Here is a 23,361-nt window from a genome sequence, read left to right on the forward strand (position 1 = left end):
TTATTTCTGTGCTCATTTTTTTTTTTAAAAAAAGAAAGAAATACATCATAAGAACTATGGAAAAAAAAAAAAATGTTTTGAGCAGCACGAGCCGAGTGCCATCTAGTGCCGTAATATTGGAGCGAGGTCAGACATCTCCGACACTCGGCACCATGGCAACAATCTAAATGATTAATAGCACTACAGGTAAGAGAAAAAATAATGCATTTTCTAATTTTGGGGTGAACTGTTCCTTCAATAACTCGTCTGTCCAAACAGTTGCTTCATATTGACACTCCACTGATCCAAACGTCACACTTTTGTGTCTTGAGATACTCGTGGGTGACGAGTTATTGGAGGTTGAAATATTAGTTTTTAAGGTCATCGAATCTCTCATGATTGACAAGGCAATCGTCAAAATGTCACAAATACATCTTCACAAAGACAGTATTGACTTACTGAAGAGAGTTCATTTCAGAAAATCCACAGCCAAATGATATTTTATGGCATAAATAACAAAGAATTCAATGTTTTGAACATGTAATGGCCAGAGAAGTTGCAGAACATCACTCAGTGGAAATATCGACATTTCAAAAATATCACTCACGTTTTGCACAAATCTGTAATGGAAACCCTCCTCGTGAAAATGTTACTCGCTGCATTGAAAACACTTGCGTTTTTGCTTTGTTAGTATTTGTATGAGATTATTATTATAAAGGTTGTATGTTTTTTGTACTTGCTGATTCAACAAATGTTCTCTCTCACTGAAATCAGTAACACACAAGAACAGAACAAATGTCAGTTTTTCGGAGCAGTTATTCATCTTAAGAATTACCGTTTGCTTAATATCGTCTCGTATGCCTGCATGTTTACACAAGACTGAATGTATATTGTGCTGCTGTGATCATCTCTCTGTGCTGTGGAGACGTTCAGCTTCATAAAGCGTACACACACACACACACACACACACACACACACACACACACACACACACACACTCTTCCCAGTCTTCCCCTGGTTAAACAGCATCCTATTAACAAGCCGCTGGCAATTTTCCGCCTGGCTGGACTGTGATTCACATGTCAGTGACTGCACTGATGATGTCTGTGCACGGGACATCACTATACCAGCTCTGTTGTACTGATGCTCTCTGGTCTCCTGTCACTCCCACATCAGCACAAACACGTGGGAACATTTATGTTTCACAAACCCCAAAGGCTACAAGGGAGGAGGAAAATCTAAATGCACCAGGTCCTTGAGAGGGCAGAGGAAAAGCACTACAGATAAAAATAAGAGTAAACACAATTTCATGGTTAATAAAATATAGAGCTCTGATACAGCGAGGATGTCTCACATTAGAGCATCATAGCAGGACAAGACGGAGAAACAAAAACACTAAAAACCTGAAGTCCGGAGAAAGATATTGACCAACTGAAATCTATAAAAATGCCTCAAAATGACTAGATTTAATTCTTGGGGGTTTTATTTGACTAACTGTGATCATTTCAGTCATTTTTACCTGCGTAAATACCTTTAAAGGGGAAATGCACTTGGTGAGCTACAGTCTGTCAAATATAATCACCATGAATCAAATCTAGGCACCAATTCTAAGGTGCCAGAGTGCAAAAAACAGCATCAAAATAGATATTTGTTTATCAAAAAAGTGCCAGTGGAGAATCCACCGCACCCCTCAGGAGAGGTCCTAGCTAAGACCCTTTGTCCTCAAATCCTACACACATCCAAAAATTCTTGAAATGTCCTAAAATCCTGGAAATCTCCTTAAATCCTAGAAACATCATAAAGTCCCAGAGATGTCCTAAAATCCTGGAAGCATCCTAAAATCCCAGTAACATCCAAAAATTCTAGAAAGTCCTAAAATCCTTAAAACATTCTCAAATACTGAAAATGTCCTAAAAATCATACAAATGTCTTAGAAACTTCCTAAAATCCTTGAAATGTCCTGATATCCAAGAAACATCCTAAAATCCATGAAATGTCCTAAAATCCTGAGAGCATCCTAAAATCCCAGAAACATCCTCAAAAACCGAAAATGTCCTAAAATCATAAAAATGTCCTAAAATCTTGGAAACTTCCTAGACACAATCAATACTACAATCCCAGAAACATCCTAAAATTCTAGAAATGCCCCAAAATCCTTGAAATTTCCTAAAATCCTGGAAACCTTCAAAAATCCCAGTAACATCCTAAAATTCTAGAAAAATCCTTAAAACATCCTCAAATACCGGAAACTTCCTAAAATCATAAAAATGTCCTAAAAACTTAGAAACTTCCTAAAGTCCTAGAAATGCCCCAAAATCCTGGAAACCTTCTAAAGTCCTCAGAGCATCCTAAAATCCCAGAAACATCCTCAAATATTGAAAATGTCTTTAAATCTTGGAAACTCCCTAAAATCCTTGAAATGTCCTAAAATCCTGGAAACCTTGCCCCAAAATCTTTGAAATTTCCTCAAATCCTAGAAACACTCAAAAATCTCGCAAACCCCCTAAAATCCTCCAAATGTCCTAAAATACTACAAATGCCCTTTATTCCTTGATACGTCCTAAAATCCTACACACTTGTATAAGGCTGCTGCGACTGGCCCCTGGCCTTTTGTCATTTTGCAAAAGTGGCCCCTAAGCAAAGCCGGGTGAGCGTCTCCGTCCTCCGAATTGTTTCAGGACTCGTTACAAGGCTGCTGTATTGTGCTGCTTTAGGTGTATTTTGGCGTCCCGTCCGAGTGTTTCTACTTGGATTATAAAAGTCTTTGTGAGACGGGTATTAAATAATTCATGTATGACTAACTTTTCTTTGGGTTTTGTATAAATAAAGCATTAACCCTTTTTTTTCTGGTGTCGGTGATTAATTGTAGAGCCCACAGCCAGAGGACAGAGACGATTAGAAATCAAGAAATCCTCCTGTCAGCCGTTTCCTGTCCTGCTGTCCTCTGTTTGGTTGTTTCTGTGGGGCAGTCGTGACTGCAGCAAACAGAGCTGCTCTGCAGTGCAGCGTTATTAGACACACAGTGTCGTCCCCATGAGCTTCAGCTTAACTCTGACAGGGACACCAGGACAAGACGCCACTGTCCACCATGAACCTCCTGAACTCCATTTATCCGCCTCCGTCCCCAGCGTGCTGAGACTGAACCGTGTTTGTTTTTCCACTCAGCCTGATCGCATTGTTGCTAAATCTGTGGCATTTTTAAAAATGTTACTCATCAGCCAGATTTGTTTGTTTGTTTCAGCTTTTTTTCTGCATTAGTCAAGTGAAATGTCTCAGATGCTGATGGTTTATTTTATATTTATTAAATCAAGATGTATTTTAATAATATAGTTGATTCACTTTACATTTCAATCTGCTTTTCTGTGCAACTACAACATTTTTTTTAAAGACATTTTTCCTTTATTAGAAAGGACACATCAACAATGTGAAAGGGGACGACCTGCAGCAAAAGGCCGCGAGCTGGACTCGAACCCACGGCCGCGGCAGCAAGGACAGTCCCATTATTCACGGGGCGCCTGCTTTACCCACTAAGCCACCAGACACCTTGAACAACATGTTTCATGCTCCTGTAGTACCGATAACTTGACCCGCCACAGTTTTTGAAACCTGAATAAATTCTAGCATTTGAAGAAAAGAAAAAAAAACAACCTAAATTTATGTGTAGTTGTCATCCGCAGTAATATATTAAATTACTTTCTTCCTTACTTAGTCCACACCAACAGGCTGAAGGTCTTCCTCTGTATTCTTAAATTTTTTTAAAATTTAAAGGTTTTTTTTTTCCATCGTGAGATCGTTACACATATTCCTCAAAGATAATCTGACCCTCAAAAACATGCCGGCTTTGACTGATGATTTCTTATATTATATTTTATATTTTATAAGCAAATGTTGAGCCTCAGGATTTTCAAAATTTGACTGATTCGCTTTGACTGTGACGAGTCATTTAAAGTCAGACTGAGGTGTTTACGCAGTATCCGTACGTGTTAGTCCGACTTTGAGAAAATCAGTTTAGTCCGATTAAATTCAGACACACGTTTAGTTTTCAGTTTTTAGTCGTTCGAACACAATAACTCTTTTTCTAACATTATGTAAAAGCACTGATTGTTTGTGGAGCAGCTCCAGACTTTATTTACGTGTCACCGTCACAATGTGAGCGATGTAGTTTGGATTTTGGGAGCGTGCTGGACCGTCTTTGACCAGAGGAGGAACGTGTAAACGTGTTAAGATGTTTAACGTTTATCATCACAGCTGAATTTGTTCTAAAAACCAATTACGCTTTAAATCGGATACTGATAAATTCATTTTAGAAATGAGGTTTTCAGCCACAGCGAGTGTTTTCTCTCGGGAAACTTATTAAGCGCGACACGACGCGCTGCAGAGAGCAGCAGCAGGTCAAAGGTCACAGTTACATTCAGCGGACGCTGAGTCACACGACAGGAAAACATACGGCCAAAAACATCTGATAACTTCAGATTTCCCTTAAGATGAATCACACAAAACACATTTCCAGCTGTATTTTGACGTTAATCATTTTCCTGCATTTACTTGTGATGTTTTAACCCTTTGAAACCTGGACTGACATCACTTTTCTTCTTTCAGACACTTTTACAAGTATTTAAAACCTTCATGGGGATAAAAGTAATGAGCCACTCGCTAAGAACTGTTCCACAAACTGCAAGAAATTTGTAGATTTGGAAAATTATTTTTAAAGAAGGTAGGTTAAATGTCCAAAAATCTATATTTATAATGATTATAATTATGTTTTTAAAAATATTTAACAGAATTATTATTATTTTCAAGCACCTTTTTTTCAGGTAGTTTCCTTTCATTTATTTATTTATTTATTTATTGCTTTCTTTGTTTGTTTGTTTTTCCCTAATTTTGAGATATATTTCTTGTATTTATACTTTTTTTTGCTAATTTTTGGGTCATCTCGTCTTAAGTTGTTAATTGATTTTAACCGCTATTTTTAAAAGACGCCAAGCCAATTTTCTGAGGTCTCAAAGGTTTATTTTTGCTGTTGCAAGTTGCCTGCTATATAAATATTTTTCTTGGTTGCAGAAAAAGATATCAAACTCCAAAACGTTCGGGTTATACATAACAGCATATCTGTAATCCAGCAAACTTTTTTTCACCTGACTATAAATTATATTACCCCAAAAACATCCCTTGGCAGCCCGGAGGGATTTGGAGGCTGAACGACGGCTTCACAGTCCAGCAGTATTTGGTGTTATATCACCGCACAGATGCAGGGAACATTCAACGTGCTGCAGTTTGTGACACGGTTGGTTTCCTGCACAGATCCTGCAGTTTGCTGGAGTTGTTGGATAAGCCTCTTAACTGTCCTCATGAGACATGTTGATCCAAGCAGCCACATAAATCACACCTGCTGCCACCGAAATCATTTGGCATTGTCTCCTGCATGCATTAAAGAGAAGACGCGGCGAAAACGGTCCCATCGCTGCGGCCTCCTAAAGTCATTTCCCTCTCACATTTAATTTATTTTTTAACTTTAATGACTTTTTAAAAAAAAAAAACTATTGCAGCTGTTATTTTAATTCCAAAAGCGTTTTTTTTTTTTTTTTAAATTTTTTTAATACAAACAATTATACGCACAAGAAAATAGGCAGCGCCGTTTTTTTAAACTTTGCCCCAAAATTATGGAATAATCTTCCAAAAGCTAAAAGCGGAGCGAGCTCTGTGGACATTTTCAACGACAGCTGAAAGCCTAATTATTTAGTCTGGCTTTCAATTAATGTAATTCCTGTAATTATAATTTTTTATCATTTTGCTTATTTTATTCTTACTGGTTTCTGTACTTTTTACTTTGACTTTTTATCTCGTTTATCATCGTGTGTCTTTTGATTGTCTTTTCTTTTTTTTATTTTATGTTGCATTTTTATTGTGAAGCACATTGAGCTTCATCCCTTACATGAAAACGTCTGCAGAAATAACAATTATTATTATTATTATTGTTATATTATTATTATTATTCTTATTACTATGATTATTATTATTATTATCACTATTATTCTTATTATTATAATTATCACTATTATTATTATTATTATTATTATTATTAATATAAAGAGAACTGTAACAGTGTTGGGGACGGGCACCTTTTGTTAAAGTTGCTCAGTGGCACACAAAGTTAAAAAAACTTTCCTGATTGACTATGTCAAGTTCACAGTCTGGATTAGAGACCTGATTTATAATTATTATCAGCCCCTCTTCCTGACTTCAGTTTTACTTATAAAGCCCAGAATCACAAAATAACAATTCAGAGGGTTTATAACATCTGACGTCCCTCTGTGCTTAAACCTTCACACCGACTATGAAGAGCTCCCAACGAACCCTTTAACAGGAAAAAAACCCCAAAAAACTTGGACAACTCAGGAGGAAGAACTGGACCCCTCTTCCAGGACGGACAGATGTGCAATAGATTTCATAAAGAACTACAAAATTACAGTAGATGACGAAATGATACGAAAGAGAGATAAAGAGAAAATAATCGAGAACTCTGGCTCACGTTAGCTCTCTTGAATATTTATTTAAATATCATTAACAGCTTGTAGGTTGGCCAGTTAGTGATGGGATTTGTGGAAGTATTTTTCATTTAAAGCTGAAACACAGAAATGATTTATGTTATAGCAGCTCGCCCCATAAACTACATTCGAAGTGTCACCGAAGTCACCAACGCAAAATCCGAATATTACCTCGTCAGCTACTGCATTAACAAACACGCCAACTGGAAACACAAAGGGACCATTTAGAGTGTTAATATTGTCTGCTATGAAAATGTCTATCAGTAATTTGCCAAGAAATAAAGCCAAATTTTCATTTTTAATATACTTTAAAAAAATCATCATATTTTCTTGCTTTTCTTTGCTTCAGAAGATTCTTAATTAACACTTTGGGTTATTTTTTTTGCTGTTTTTTCACATTTATCAAGACAAATCTTTGGCCAATTGTAATTTGTGATGGGAACTGTTCGTTATTTTGGATATTTTATTCACTGAATGATAAATTAACAGTGACCCACGGTGGGTGAGTCGAACTGCAACATCTTTGCAGCAGTCATCCCCTCTCTCTCTCCCCCTTTCACACTTGAGCTGTCCTTTCTCTAAAAAAAGCAAAAAGCCCCCAATTTCTTTTAAATAAATCATGCTGTACTGCCAAACATTGTACATCCACACATAACTTTATATCAAATTCAGGTGAAGATCCAAGGGTTTCCAAAAATATCAAATATATTTGGCTGAATTTGGAGAAAATGTGTCTAAAATGATGCATAAAAACTAGAGCGTCAGTATTTGATGAAACGGTGCAGCTATAAAAGAGTTGTGGGTGCTTATATTTGATGAAAATTCTATCAATAAACGTTGTGTATACAGAATATTTGATGAACATTTAGTCCTATGCAGTTAAACTGTGTATAATAAAACAGTAAAAATAACCTTAAATGTACTTAAGTGGAACATGAGGGTAAAACAGGATGTTAAGGAGGAAAATATGAACTCATTAGTTGCAGCTCTGGTTACTTTACACTTTTCACTGCCTGAATCGCAGGTGACCGACTGTCAGAATATGAGCTCATTGTGTTCAGAGCATCAGCTAAACACAGCACACACAAGGGTGCATCATAAAATGCTGATGACTCTGCATCACTGAGGCAAAAAAAAAAAGCCTGAGCGAACCAGTCAAGTGACTTCTTCTGCATAGAAACTGCAGCCGACCCATGCACAGTCGTCCTATAAATAGTCCTGCATCGCTCTCTCGGCTGTTGCTTGCAGGCTGGCAGCTCTGCAGTCACGACTGCCCCCGATCGCTGCTAGAATGAGGCTGAAGCTCCCTTCCTGCAGGTTCACGGGTGCACTACAGCTGCTGCCTCTCTCTCTGCAGTCACGGGTTGTGGCTGCGTCAGAGCCGAGCTTCACGAGCTCAGCTGATCATCACAACCATATACGGCAATGCTCTGCGCTGCCAGCAAGCCCTGACGTCATGGCTACTTTCGTCATACACCAGTGACGACACACTTGGGTTATATATCCATGCTATTATTGTATTACTACAGCGCGCGAAGGAGGGAGGAGGGGGGATGATGAATTTAGCTCGAGTCCTGCCTCCCATCGAGGCTCCAGTGGCGATCACTTTTCATTATCCCACTCAGGCGTCATGTTGTGTTTTATAACAGTATTATGTATGGCTCTAGGTGGGAGAATTAACCGCTGCGTGCACACGCACACACGCACGCACACAAACACAGAAACATGCAAATGGATAGCGCAGCTGTTGTGTCAGTCTTGCTTTTTGCATGTTTCCTGCAGTGATCCTGCATTAGTGCTGCACACCATTCGCTCTCATTCACACAGATTCACTCTCTCACAGCCAGTTTTCAGATGTTTTCCTCACAACAAATATTAACATGTTCAACACTGAAACTGACATGTATGCTAAAAAAATTTACTTCTCTTCTTCTGCATGCATCTGTTTTCTACAAAAACGGGACAAAAACAGTTTCCAGAGCGGTCTGACTTTGTTATTTTCATGCATAATTTGAATTTTAACACCCCTTAATCATAAAAATCTTGAGCTGAGTGTTTTTTGAGTGGATCTGGTTTTGCCAAGACAGCCCTTACTGAGAGATTTGAAGCTGTTTTATCAAAAACACCAAACTCCATCCAGCATCTTCACCTGCAAGACTGTCTGAGAACAGCCTCTCTAAACCAAAGAATTTCTGCACAAACTGTCTCAGGGACGCTCGTCTCAGCGGTTAGTCTCAGAGGATCATGTAGGTGAAGAAGACAGATGTGCAGGTCCTGGGCTGGCTCACCAGATCGGTTGGATGTACTGCCAGATTCTCAGAAACTGCACTGGAGATGACTTATGGGAGTAAAACCAGCAGCTCTGGTGGACAGTAATTTTATGAAAAGCATATCAGAAATGATGCATTTATAGTTTTATTTATTTTTCTGTGTAATAATTAGAAAGATGTCACTACAATAGTTACATAAAACTCAGACATCTGGAAACAGAATTAACACAATTATATAATAATAACTGTGGCTGTGCTCATGCATGTGTCCTAAATGTAGTCCAGATTGTGTATTTGAAATCAGTGAATTTGTAGCTCAGCTCCTACAATAAGTCTAAAATACACTGTGGAAACTAAATAGTTACATTCAGACTGTTCAGGTGAAAAAATGCTCCATTGAAACCCATTCAAACTGACATTTTTGATCCCACAGCCATCAGAGCAGAAAAACAGGACTTGTATTATTTCTGGGTGTCATTCTGGGCTTTTGACTCTGAATTTGTCATTTTGACTATTTTCCACCTGATGAGGTCATTTTGACCATATTTGGCATATGGAGGAAATACATGCTATTTCCACCAGGTGACCTGTCACAGTCAATGTAGCTGCTGATCACTGACAGATCCCAGACTGTGACTATCAACAAGAAAATCTACTTTGCATGTAGTATATTGACAATAATTCTGGGTTTTTTGTGTGTGTTTTTTTATCTTAAAAGATAGTGGCATAAAAACCTGTTTTTTTTTAAGTTTTACAATTCTGAAAATTAATGGATATTTTATTTATGTTTAAGACTGATGTTGGTTAAAAATTGACTCAAGGAGAGTAGAAAATAAGATTAATGTATAATATTTTTTAAAGCTTGATTTTGAAAAGATAATTTTGTGCACAAAGCGATATGAGTGTATAATATTAAAGCGGGCCCTAAAGGGTTAACCGGATTAACCCAGTTTTAATCTAGTTGATGCTTTTTGTAATTCAGTGCTTACTGATATTTTTTTTTCAAGCAACTCCATTTAAAGCCTGAATATCTTCTCGTAAGATCAATAAACATCTGTGCTTTGGGCTGAAAAGATTTTCTTGTTTATTTTCCCTGACTGAAACTGTCGGACTCACTACCAGTGGGGGATACCTACTTTGGGGGAAACGCATGTTGGCACAACAGTTGGCCAGCTCCTGCACGCTGCTGTCATTCAAAAGCTTGCTGGGTTGTAAATCCTCACGGTTGAAAAGAGCGCAAAACTTTTCCAAACAGATTCTCTCGGGGAATGAAATGAAAGTGCAGCGAGAGTTCAACAAACATGCAGAGAGAGTGTCAACGGTCGCTGTCTTGGAAACGAAACGCTGACAGAAGTGCTTTCAAACACCGTCTATCTGCAAAAACCTGTGTTTAATCCGGAAATATACACATTTATCTTCTGTTTAGACCAATAAGACCACACAGGAATGTTTGTGGATGCAGAAAGCATTCACACACACACACACACACACACACACACACACACACACACACACTAACACTACAGTAAACTATCTGAATCTAAACTCAGCTCAGTAAAAACACACACACACACCAGTTCAGCAGGAAAATAGCGACATACTTTTACTAATTTCTGCAAAGCGACTCATTAGGAAATTCACATTTCTTTATCAGTAACTACAGTAAAAGTTATACATACTGTGTGTTAAGAGCGAGAAATGAGTCCACAGAAACACAGTTTTCAGAATTTACGAGCTTTAACTGTGAAAATCACATGAGGAAGATGGTGATGCCGTAATTACAGGACGACATAAATCAATATTTTAACTTATAAGAGACATCACCTAAATTAAAAATGTCCATGATGGTATTACTGCACCCTAACAAAGCTCAAAGTTTGTGAGCATGAGCAGGACTCGAATTACAGTAATAACTTGTTACTAATTATATACTAAATAAGTCTTATCGAATATGTGACATCACCAAATTAGTCTCAATATAATTAAAAAAAAATACACAACTGAGAAGCGCAGTAGATTTCTACTCAAAATGTGTCTGAATATGGCTGAAAGCAGTAACTACTGAATACGTCTCATAAAGTAAATGAATAAATATTTTCCTTCAGATTTTTGCTACAATGCTCCATGTAATCATGTTTGGGATCACACTAACTGTGACCATGTACATTTTTTTTTAGAAAGAATATGGCCCTATGATAATATCATATATGATATATCATATCTATAATAATATTCTTGATGAAATGACAAATTACTGAAAAATATTTTCTTAATAATTTTAAGAATATCCAATTGCAAAAAAAATAAGTGTACAGTTTTATATATTAACTAGGTTTACAAATTGTAAGGACTCTCAATAGTTTAAACGGTAAAATTACGACAGATTAATCAATTAATCGTTATTTAAAAAAAACAAAACATAAAAACTTTGCTTATTTCAGACAATACCAAATGCATTTTATCTTTAGTCAAAGGTCACAGAAACATATTGCATATTTACTTCGACAGCATTTCATAGTCTATTTATTAATTGATTAAATTTCACTTGTTCAAATAAATTCTACGACCGATTAATCAATCATTGATCAATTGTTATCATCCCTAATGTCAGCGTTAATGTTATAGTTTGCCCGTGTCGGCTTACGTTCCCACAGACTCATGAAAAAATCATCTTATGCCGAGGCCTAACGCCGCCACTGAAGCCACGCCCCTTTCTGGAGCTGCGCTCCTCCGCTTTGAAGCTGGTAGCAATTTCGCTTTCAGCCATGTTTGTTGTTGTCGTGCGTAACAGTATGACATCTTCATTTCAACTGGTCGAATTATTGCAATTATCATGATGATCATTTTATTAAAATCATATCAGAAAATGATGGAGCGCCTTTTAGCCGGCGCCCCGTTTACAGAGGCTATGCCCCAAAAATAATCTTAAAAAAATAAAAATAAAAAAGAATTATTAATAATACCAATATTGTGTGATCCATATGAGATGGCACATCTCAGTCAATTTTGTATTTTTTTAATTGGATCTGGCCGCGGCTAAAGTGCCAAGAAAGACGGATAAATACACCAAGTGGTGCAGTAACAACGGAGGTTCTGTTACAAAGGAAATTATTTTGGCGCTCGTAATTTTAAAAGTTACATCCACCAGTGCACTGACACAGAGAAAAAGTACATCGCGACCCTGTGCATGTAATCTTTTTGTTCTGCAGAAATCTGAGTTTCTAACAAACGCCTGAAGGCATCGTAATGCCGAGAGCATCTAATGAGTATCACAGTATCCGAGTATCACAGTATCCGAGTATCACAGTATCCGAGTATCACAGTATCCGAGTATCAAAGCACGGACAGGAAGGAGCAGAGCAGAAGGAAAGCAGAGCAGACAAAGTTCAGGAGAGAGCTGGAGAAAGAGATGTGCTTTCAGCAAACTGGATTTCAGGTGAAATCTCAAAAATGACAATGGAAAAAAAAAAAATTTTATTTTAAAAAACCGTGGACGCTGGACCGCCACCGTGAGGCGGGCGACCTGGTGCTGTTACAGCAGCTCTAGCTGACGACACAAGTCTTTGAATTGGACTGGGCTGCACTCGCTGCAGGAGGAAGGAAAAAAGGAAGGAAAGAAAGAAAGGAAGGAAGGGAAGGAAAAACAGAGAGAAAGTTATTTTTCTATCATTTAACGTGACAATAAGAAAAATGCACATATACGTTTTTTTACACACGTATGTGTGTATTTGTGTGTATATTTGTGTGTCTATTCTGTTACTAAACTGCAAAAAGTCATCTCTAAAAAACAAGAAAAAAAGCAGTAAATTGGTGGAAATATTACTTGAAATAAGTAAACAGGGTTCCTACAGCTTAAGGCAGGTTAGATTTAGGACTTTTTAAGGCTTTTTAAATTGCCATTCGGATTAAATTTAAGACTGATTTTACCATAACCAAACTTGAAGAAAAACAAAAACTGAACCGACACCGACATTTGGGTAAAAATTGTACCCAAATATTCACTTTAACATAAAACATGACCTTTTGGTGAAACAAACAAACAAACAAATTAATAAAATATATTTCCAGTTATTTTAAAATTTTATAGTGCAACATAAGAAAAAAAAAACAAAATCCTTCTTGTTATGTTCTTTTGAAAGTCTGATTTAACACATTTTAATATTAATTAAGGCCTTAATTTTATGTTGATGAATTTAATGCCTTTTAAGACTTTTTAAGAATCCGCAGGAACCCCAAGTAAAAATATTTGGCAACAGAACTGGAAAATTTACGTGCTAAGATTTGTTAAAAATATCTAGTCTCAACAGAACTCAAAAATATCTCAAAACTAGTCAACTACACTAAAAACAAGTACATTTGCCTAAACACAGAGAAAATATTTATGATTTCTTTTTCCTCAAACTTATTCATAACACCAGCCATAAGTTTACTTCAATGAGGTCAAGCAAAAAACAAGCAATCGAAGAAATTTCAGCTTTTTAACTTTGAATTTTTTGCAGCGTATGGTCACTAGGCAGCAGGTTTGACATAAATCTCTCACTCAAATCTGCCTCAACGTCATCAACCAAAATGTTTAAACTATTTCTGCCACTCAGGAAACTGAGTGATGCATCTGTGTGTTTAGCCTCCTTACCTTGTCTGGTGCCCGCAGCTTTCTGCGCCGCCTCCTCCTTGGCTTTCTTCTGCTCCTCGATGGCCGCCAGCTTGGCCTCGTGCACCTCCTTCAGGGCGTTCCACTCCTTCCTGTTGTTGAGCAGGCGGTCCAGCATGGGGGTGATCTCCACGTGGAAACGACTGAACTCCTGGAGAGCCGCAGGGAGGACGAGTCAACACAAATCAGATCGCAGCCAATCAATACAGCTTTGTTAGAGCCAAACATTGATGAAATCTTTGAAATATAAAACTAACAAACGAGTTCCAGTTGCTGCTCGCAGAGTCGATGACTGTAATCAAGTTGTGCACCTGAACCATCTTGAAATACAGTTACTGAGCCGAAAAGTCGATATTGAGTTAAAATGCCATCAATTACCAGATAAAGCAGAAGAACTGAACAGTCTGAGATCAAATTCAACAGGTGTCGCACCTGTACGCTCATGCTCAGCTGCAGCGAGTGTTCGGTCGGTTTAGAGAATCAGAGGTGTGTGTTTGTGTTCGGTGTGATGTCTGACCTTGTACACAAAAGCACAAACAAAGTCGATGAAACCACACTGCAGCTTCGGAAGCTCGTCGGCTTTGTTTCTGTCCATCATGGGCTGAAGAAGAAGAGAAAAGTGGTTAAAACACAAATACTGACGAGATCATCGGCCCTCCTGCTGAGCCACCGCGGTTTAATCGCTTCATCTGTATTATGATTAAATAAATTCAGTTTGCAGCGACAATTACGGACAGTAAAGCTCCTTCAACACTTCTCACTTTGTCTGACCAATAAATTCGGCCCCTGGTTTGTATCTGGGGGACAGCCTGCAGGCTAACCGACCTAGCTGCCTCATTATCTGCACACACGTCACAACATCTTTGCATTACAAACAGCGATGCAATTGTTCACCTTGAAAATGACTGAAAAAAAAAAGGAATAAAATAAGATTGGATTTATCAACTTACTTAAAGGGTAAGTTTGATATTTTTAACCTGGACCCAATTTTACCATGATTCTGTGTTTAAGTATCTACAATTTGTAAAACAGATCCATTATTGAGCCAAAAAACCGACTGCGATGTGACCATTCTGTGCATGTTTGCACCATCGATTTAAATCCATTAAAAGTGCTGGTTTTCGCCGCTGACAGGCTCAGATTGTTATTATAGGTGTCAGACAACATCATGGACAGGGCCCTACAGAGATAAACCTGTTTGTTAGAGTAAGATGCTTTCAGTTTAACAAGAAACAGCCCAAAAATCACCAATTCCAAACTCACGTGTCTTCATTTAAATATACATCATTTCATTCATTTAATCACCTTTAAACAAAATTCAAAGTCTACAGAAACAAACTAAAACTCACAAAAAGCGTCTTGTTTTGTCTCGCTGCTGTTCCAACAATCGCCTGCTCTGGTTTGGTTAAAATTAACCCTTAATTCACCCAGTTAGATTTGAAACTATGCTGTACGTATAAACAGCATATATATGTTCATGTATAAAACTCTGAAGGTGTGAAGTTACATTATATTCGCAGCAGCGGGCACTTCTGAAAAGACGCGCGCGGCGCACTGGACCGCAGGAACCTGTCAGAGGGTTCACGCTGGCTGTAATTGCCCACCTACGTTTGTGCCGCAGCCTCTGCAAAGTCTTTCTTTTCCTGTCAGACCACAGTGAGTCACACAATCGACTGCTGGGAAAACACAAACTGATCAAAATGAAAAGTTTTCCCTGCTGACACAGATGCTATTAAATTCGGAGCACCGCGAGGTTAGAGAGTGTGGGATGGTGCTTCTCGCACTTCAAGTGTCTCAAGGACACGAGGGACTGAAACGGAGTGAGGGGGGAGAGACACGGAGGCAGAGTGGAGGAGAGAGAGCCAGAGGAGGGAACGGTCGGCTGGGTTAGGGCCACAGCGCCCGCTCTTTCTGTATCACTGCTCCACATAATGGCCTGTGCATCGCTCAACACCACCGCCACGGGGAACTAAATCTGTCTTTTCATTTTGTCTTCCAACTGCGTTTCTGTCTCTTGTTCTCCTTCTCTCTAATCGTGTCCTTCCCGCTCTCCGTCCTAAATTGAAGCCTCAAGGAAAGCCTTGTCCTGCCTTAATTCCCATGATTCCTGTCCACCCACCAAATCCTCCTCCTCTCAAACTTTAACTGGCACAAACTTATGTGAAAGAAAACACTGGAAATATAAAATTAAACAGAAAAATCCGGCGACACAAAAACATTTTTCAATTCAAATTAATTGAAATGATTGATCTCGCATTTAACAGCTTTTTAGATGTGCAGCATTAAGTTCTTCAAACTACAGAATAATGTCCAGGTTTGCTCAGATTATCGTTTTTTCGTTACCGTACGTCTCTCTGCCTCGACTCTCCTGTTTAATTCTGCCGTCAATCTCGTCTGCCCTTTGTCGGCATTATTGACTAACTTCCTTTGTCTTATTAACTCTGGAGTTTTCAGCCTCGGCTTTGCTCTGTTTGTCAGAGCACTTTGTTAACTGTTTTTTTAAAGGCGCTATATAAACAAAACAAAACAAAAAAACTTTGAATTATAAAGGATCCAACGAGCCCGAGGCTCATTATAAAGATCAGACCTTTAAGCCCTGAACCTTGATGAACTTCAGGATGTGTAACGTGAAAAAAATGCCCAATTTTCCACAGTCAACCTTAAAAAGGTTCATGTAAAAATACACCAATCCACCAAAACATTAAAATCACAGACAGTTGAAGTGAAGAACATTGATCATCTTCAATGTTCTGCCCCCGGGAAGAGCGCCATGCACTGATGCAAAATTTACACAGTGGCCGAAGTGGGATTACACCGTTTGAGTCGGTCACGTGATGCACACTGGCCCCACTGACTTACATGGGGAAAGAAACGTCTGTCAGTGAATAATTTTTTGTGAGCATCAAAACCCCTGCGAAACGACTCCTACCACTTTATAGATGTAAACCATCTGCTTCAATAACATTTGGAAAGTCTAAAAGAGCCAGAAGATTTAATTTTTTAGACCCCCATTCAAGCTAGTGAGGCACTAATGCAGAAGTCAGTCGCTCTGCTGGTGGAAGTTACCCGCTCGGGCACACTCGAACGCGCTCAACTCTACTACACATGCTCGACGGGCCAGTAGATCCGGGTATTTTACATAATCCGAAACCCACCCAGAAAAAGAGCGTTTTCTGCTTCATGTGCCAATGAGCAGCTCTCATAGGAATGAATACAATACAAATATACTAATACATTACATAATACTGTCATGTGCATGCCCCCCCCCAAACGCTTTCTGTAACCCCTGTTTTTAGTGCCTCGCTCTCTTTGTGTCCTTACTATGGGATTTTGCTCCAGGACCGTCCTCTCCAGGTCTCCTTGCTCCCAGAACTCTGCAGCGACCGACAGCGCCACCTGCAGCGTGAATCAAAGGGGATTTGAGTCAGTGGTGCTGTTGACAACAACAACAACACAAAAAGTGACAATAACAACAATCACATGTAAAAGCCTTCAGCTGATTCTCATCTTCACTTCAGCACTCCCTGTTGTTTTGAGTCCTCTGGATAAACTCCACGGTTAGGCTCAAAACAAGCTGCTTTTTACGGTTTCCAAAAACTTGATAGTTTGGGGATCAAGGTTTTCAAAAACAAGCTGCATTCGGTTGTCACTGTTTCTCCTAGAGCGTGTTTATATGCTTTAATGCTCATAAAACAATTTATTTTCCTCATACTGTCTGTGCTGGATCACCCGCCTTCTCTGATTCGTCAGCTTTTTAGGTCTTTTGCATCTTTGCACTGCAGCTGGGGAATGACTATAACTGAGAAGAGCGGCACTTTCTATCGCGAAAAATCACCAATGAAAGCTTCTAAACTCTGCAGGACATGCTCCAACAGGAATCTGGTCGAAAATCAGGGACAAATTAACAACACTGGCAACCAAGACTACATGTTTCCCTGATGTCAGCATGTAGCTGCGTGTAGTAGCGTTTAGACACCTTTCACAAGTTTTTAAACCTTTAAACTCCGGACAAATTTGATCTTTCAAAAACAATGGATAACTTTCTTGCACTTCTTACTAATTTCTTGCTTATTTTCAGTTCCTCTGAAGTTGCTCATCTTCTACTCACGTGTGAAAAAAAAATTACACCAAATTGCCGAGGTAAAGCATAACAGGTCCCCTTAAAGCAAACAAACCGTCCAAAACACGTTTAACGCACAATGGACGAGGAAAAAATGGCACACTTAAATAAAAGAAACCAAAGAAAGTTTGACATTTTTGCTTGTATGAATGCTCTTTTATCAAAACTGTTGTGGATTTATTTCCCCTCAGTTGATAAACTGATTATGACAAATAATGTCAGTGCTCTCTGGTGAAACTCTCCTGTGAGACACAGGCTGTAAGACAGCAGGCTGTAAGACACAGGCTGTAAGACAGCAGGAGCACCATTTCCATGATTTGAGTGGCATTTTAACAAGCAGGAAGTCGTCCCGTGCATGTGGCTAAAATCAGCCCATAAAGCTTTCACAATGTCCCATAAATGAGAATCTTATTCACTGCTCACAAGGCAGTTTCGGGCTTTGTGTCTTGACGAGATGAAAGCCTGTTTTGTCTGCCCTCACAAACCTAAAATGGAGCAACGTGAGATCCGATGAACAATATGTGAATTCTGCATTCACGATAGGAACCTCATTTTAGAGAGTTAGTCATCAAGCCGGTTTTGGGGAACAATTGCCACGCGGCTGGTGCAGCCAGATATTCTGCACGCGTGGGCGGCAGAACTGAGAACGAAATAAAATATCAGCCATAAAAATGTCAGTGGAATATCTTATCTAGAGTGAAGCAGCCGGCGCTTTTGTCTCTCAATAACATCTTAGAGAGGCCCGTCTATCATCAGCGAAAATCTGAGAGAATCTATCTGTACTGTGGAAGATTTTTGTGTAGAAATATGACCATCTTATCTATATAAATCACAAAGCAGAGCTACTATAGCGACTCATTTTGCAGCAGCTGAGATTCACTCAGTTAAAAACAAACAATTGAGTATGTGCAAGACTCTGAACACGGTAACCACCAAAACATTTCGAAGGGCAGCTGAAATATATGAATTCACCTTTAAAAAGGAGAAGAGTTAGTCATCAAACTACTTTGGGAGCACAATTCGCAGGAGGCCGGCCGGAGCCGGAGATAGATACCCTGACAGTGTGTGTGGGATGTAGAGCTGACTCACCAGGAGCAGGCAAAGGTTAAATAAAAAAAAAAAAAAAGGCTTAAAAATAAAAAGGGAATATCCTAATTGGCAGTAGTTGTGCAATGCAGGAGGAGTTAGAGAACTGAAGACATATAAAACTTTACTTCTGTTTGCAATAACACTTTGTGCAGTAATAAATATTTTTCCATCTCTATGTTTTTGTTTTATAACAGCTTGCATAATGCACCTGTTCAAAAACAACCATAAAAGACATTTACATGTAACATGGTTTTGATAATGGAGCGTGAAGGTGAGGGATGATTGTGAAGAAAAGGCTGTTTGTTTAAATAATAAAAGGGTAGCTCCATTATTATTAAGATTATTATTAGGTTTTTATATCATTCTGTAGCTTCCCTTATGTTCCTTATGTATTCAGTTCTTGACATTAAACTTTTTTTTAATCAAAGTACGCATGTTTTAACATCAAAATGCTATTTTTTTCAAGCCCTTCTAAAGACTTTTCCCACTTGACCTGACAGGTTTCTACATGATGATGATGATGATGCTTCATATAAACACATTACCCAAATAATGCTCCAAACCGTTGAGAATCATGTATTTTCAGTCTTCCAAATTAAATATTTTCATCTAACCTCCCCTTTCCATTACAGATTTGCACAAAACTTAATCAAAATTTTCAAAATGTTGATAAAACACAATTGGAAGATGACTGTGTTTCCACTGAGTGATTTTCTGTGACTTCTTCTCTGTTGATAACATCCCAGTAACCATGGCGATGGATGTTCGAAACATTAGCAGCTTTATTTCTATTGAAGCCACCAAACTAGCCGTCATTATTTCCAATCCAAGGCCACGTAGGCGTGTTATGGAGCCATAATGTAAAGGCGAGCCCCTTATATGTGGGAGCGGCCACATATGAGGGATTTCTGGGAGCTGATAGTTCACGATTTCACAGAGGAATTGTAGATTTAAACTTCGGGATGATTTGCACAACTTTCTCAGAGTTATGTGATGCAATAACAGCTCTTGTAGCTCCTGCTGCATCATGAGGGAGCCAGTTCCTACTGACAAGCACATAGCCATAACATCATGTGACCTAGAAAAGACTAAAAGTGTTTCCATTGAAGTTTTGTGAAATATGGCCTTTTCGAATCGCCTGAAATACCACCTAAAAAAAACTTTTTTTTTGCGATAATTAGGTTTTTTCAAAATTGATGTGGTTCCATTAGGCATATTTTATAGTCACAATTTTAATGCGCACTTTGAGGGTTAAAGGAAACCCACCTACAGTTTGTCTGGTTACTTTCACTGCGAGACAAAAGTTCTGCGCTCCGGCTTTAAAAGAAAAGTTGAGCACGGCTGGTGTTTAAAGCTGCAAGTTAATGTTGATTCCACATTAACAACAATAGACTCCCTTCACCGAGTGGGCTTATTTTCTGAATGAGCCTGGGAGAAGAAAAAAAAAAAGTCCTCTTAAATGATGCATGCCGTGACAGCACAGGAGCTACTGATCTAGAAAATGAGAAGGAGCACTAACATTTTCAGCTCGTGACCCTCTGAAATGAAGCCATGTCTACTTGTGACCCCCTCATTACTGGTTAAGTAAAGGTCTAAGGGTGGGAACAGTTCAAGCAGACATTTTTTCCTTCACAAATCATCTTATTTGAATAATTTCTAGCATCCTGGGGACATAAAATCATCCACTAATTTACAGATTGGAAGAAAATCTGACAAAATAACAGAAGTTTGGATGCAGAAATGAAATTCTTCTGTCCCCAGACGCGTGAAACCCTTCACCACGACTCAACTAGCTGCGCTTTAAATTGCCACTGCTTGTTTTTTTATGGGCTCTGTGTTAATGCAATTGCTATGAGTTTCCATCTTCTGTGCATGTATAAGAATGCGAGGCCGGCGTAACTGATAAAAAGCATATGTTCCCAGTCAATTGCAGACAAATAAATGTAAAAAATGACCCTCCGGCAGCATCTGTCGAATAGCAGCAGACACACTTCCTGTTCATATTGATATGCCTGTGTGTGCAGGCTCGGCGGCGATGTGTATATTACGTACTTGACTGAAATAAAATGCCGAGCCTGCCACGCGGTGATGAGGGGAATGAAAAGCAGCGAGTTGCTTTTGATGCATGAGGCCGTCAGGAATCACTGCTGGGAGAAATGGCAGCGCTGACAGAATGTCTTTCTCTGTCTACTTTATCATCGGTCCGCCCCTCGCAGAGCCTCTCATGGTGCCTGTGTACGAGCGTGCGCCTTATTACTGTGAACGGCTGGGTGTCAGAGAGGCTGGAGTGCCTTTTTTACACCGACTGCTGTGAAGTATGAAGAGGACCTTGTGTGGAGATCACACAGGTTCGTACCTTGCTCTGAATCTCCCACGGTTTGGCGATGGCGGACAGGTCACAGGCAGTCATCATCATGGCCCTGGAAACACATCACATGACTCAGGTTTGTTTTTCCGTATATCTCTGTTGGTGCCTCCCTCGTGTTTTAAGAGCCGTCCACACCAAGAACGATAACTATAACTATAATTGTTACAATAATGATAACTATAAGGTTAACAATAACTATAACGACAGTTTTAACGTTAATGATAACTACGACGATAACTATAATAATAAAAATAGCAATAATTATAATGATTTGACTGCCAAGCCCCGGCTGCCTCCTCTTCATCACCCCTGCTGCCGCCACGACAACCACCAACGCTGCTGCTTCTGCAACCACCACTGCTGCTGCTCCTGGGATGACCATCGCCACTGCTACCACTGCGACGTTCACCGCTGCTGCTGCTGCTGCTCCTCTGACAACTACCGATATCGGAGCACACCATCAGCCTCACTCCGTTAAAGCCTCATTTTCAGGACATCTCTGACCTGGATGATGCAGCTGTGACTCCCACCAATGCAGCAGCCTCCCATCAACCCCCTCCCTACATCACTGCTGATCAGGTCAGCGTGCACAGAACCCGTTTCAGTTTTCCTACCGGGAGGAGGTGGGCGTTGAGGATGCCATCATCTACCTACTGCAGCGGGCCTACTCCCACCTTGACACGGGGGGGCTACACTTTGAGAATCACCTTTTTTTCATTTCTCCAGTGCATTTAATACCATCCAACCCTCACTGCTCTGTGAGAAGCTGGACAGGATGCTGGTGGACCTGCACCTTGTGTCCTGGACCAAAGACTATCTCACTTAACCTCCTCGCAGCGTACAGTAGTAGCAGGTCATCAACATCCATTTTTTTCTGGTGTGGACCCCCCCGTTATTGTCTTAGTTATAGTCACAGTTAGAGTGCTTGATGTGGACGGCGCTTTAGTTTGTGAGTGCACGTTTGTGTGTTTGTGCCTACATGACAATCTCTTTGCGCGTGGTCTCCAGCATCATGTACTTGGTCCAATCGTTCCAGTTCTCATAGGTCTTGGACTGGTCCACGATCTTCTGGAACATCGTCCTCTTCCTGCACAGAAATAAAACAGTATTTCATAATAAACTTAATGTCTTGTTTGTCTTTACTGCATGTTCTTTACCGGCATTAGTGACACCGTCTCCCACACATCACTCAGCTCTGCTTTGGACATTGTTTTAGCTCCACATTAAACTGTTCCAGAGTTTCGCTCCACGGACTGATATACAAAAACTTTTCCTGATGTTAGGAACACTGTGCTGAGACCTCGTCCACATGTTCCTGACTGAAGATCCGATTATTTGTTGCTGATTTTATACTGACGCTCCAGAGCCCAGAAAATAGTAGCAGCACCCTACGTTTATTATTATAAATAAATGTATTTATAGGCGATAAGGAAAATAATGCATAAATAAATAAGCAAATAAATATAAAAATGAATAAACTGGTAAATAAAATGGAAATTCAATAGATATTGCCATTTTTGGCATTTTCACTTATTTATTGACACATTTATTTATTTGTTATTTCATCATTTTCAGTCCTCCACAGTTACGCACATCTCTGTGTGTCATACGTTTTTATTGTGTGTATTTGCTAGACCCAAACTGGGTGTAAATGTAACTAAATGAAATCATTTCAGGATATAATGTGGCTATGAGACACATTTTGATGCGAGCTGTGAACGGTGTCTCTGTTCGGTCAATAACTGATGTGTAAATCTGTCTGCGTGCTGCTGTACTCACTTGAAGTAGAGCGCCAGGTCAGTGGCGATGATGGCGATGTCCATGAGGTGGATGACGAGGTCGTGCTGACGCCGGTTCAGATTCTGATAAATGTTCATCGACTAAAACACAAAAGGAAATTTAAAAAAGAGTCAGAGATCAACACGAATACTGGGTAGTTTAACCCCTTGAAACCTGGAGTGACATCACTTTTCTTGTGCTGTCTTTTACAAATATCTGAATCTTTGAACCCTGAACATACTGGTGTGACTTCTCCCAAAAACATGGCGAAAAAGTCAAAGACCACCTTAGCAAGAAATGTTCCACATGTTGCAAGAAATTAGTAGATTTAGAAAGTTTTTTTTTAAAAGCTACGGAAAAATGTCTAGAAAAATATTAAAAGCCACAGAAAAAAATCATTTCATTACATATGTAAAATTATATTACAGTATTTGGATTATTTTACACACTTTTTTCAGATCATTTCCTTGAGTGTTTGCTTTTAAATTTAATTAGGTACATTAGTATATTTAGAAAAAAAAGCTAGGGTAAAATGTCAAGGGAAAAAAGAAAAAGCTAGA

The 23,361-nt window shown here is 39.2% G+C and overlaps 1 protein-coding gene across 2 annotated transcripts in view; it reads right to left on the bottom strand.

The window, feature by feature from the left end:
* Positions 1 to 10,371: 10,371 nt before the first annotated feature.
* pde6a (phosphodiesterase 6A, cGMP-specific, rod, alpha) overlaps positions 10,372 to 23,361 on the bottom strand; it is a 44,509-nt gene continuing 31,519 nt past the window's right edge. For both annotated transcript variants that reach the window (XM_042493607.2, XM_088080752.1), the window contains exons 18-24: positions 22,802 to 22,902; positions 22,002 to 22,109; positions 21,011 to 21,074; positions 16,767 to 16,841; positions 13,963 to 14,046; positions 13,428 to 13,596; positions 10,372 to 12,381 (exon numbers count right to left, since the gene is read on the bottom strand). In XM_042493607.2, the coding sequence (XP_042349541.1) occupies positions 12,338 to 12,381; positions 13,428 to 13,596; positions 13,963 to 14,046; positions 16,767 to 16,841; positions 21,011 to 21,074; positions 22,002 to 22,109; positions 22,802 to 22,902 (645 nt within the window). In that variant the 3' untranslated portion in view covers positions 10,372 to 12,337. The remainder of the gene's footprint in view (positions 12,382 to 13,427; positions 13,597 to 13,962; positions 14,047 to 16,766; positions 16,842 to 21,010; positions 21,075 to 22,001; positions 22,110 to 22,801; positions 22,903 to 23,361) is intronic.

Source organism: Plectropomus leopardus, chromosome 8 (assembly GCF_026936395.1).
Source record: "Plectropomus leopardus strain MGB_pleo_1.0 chromosome 8, ASM2693639v1, whole genome shotgun sequence".
Classification (NCBI taxonomy): domain Eukaryota; kingdom Metazoa; phylum Chordata; class Actinopteri; order Perciformes; family Serranidae; genus Plectropomus; species Plectropomus leopardus.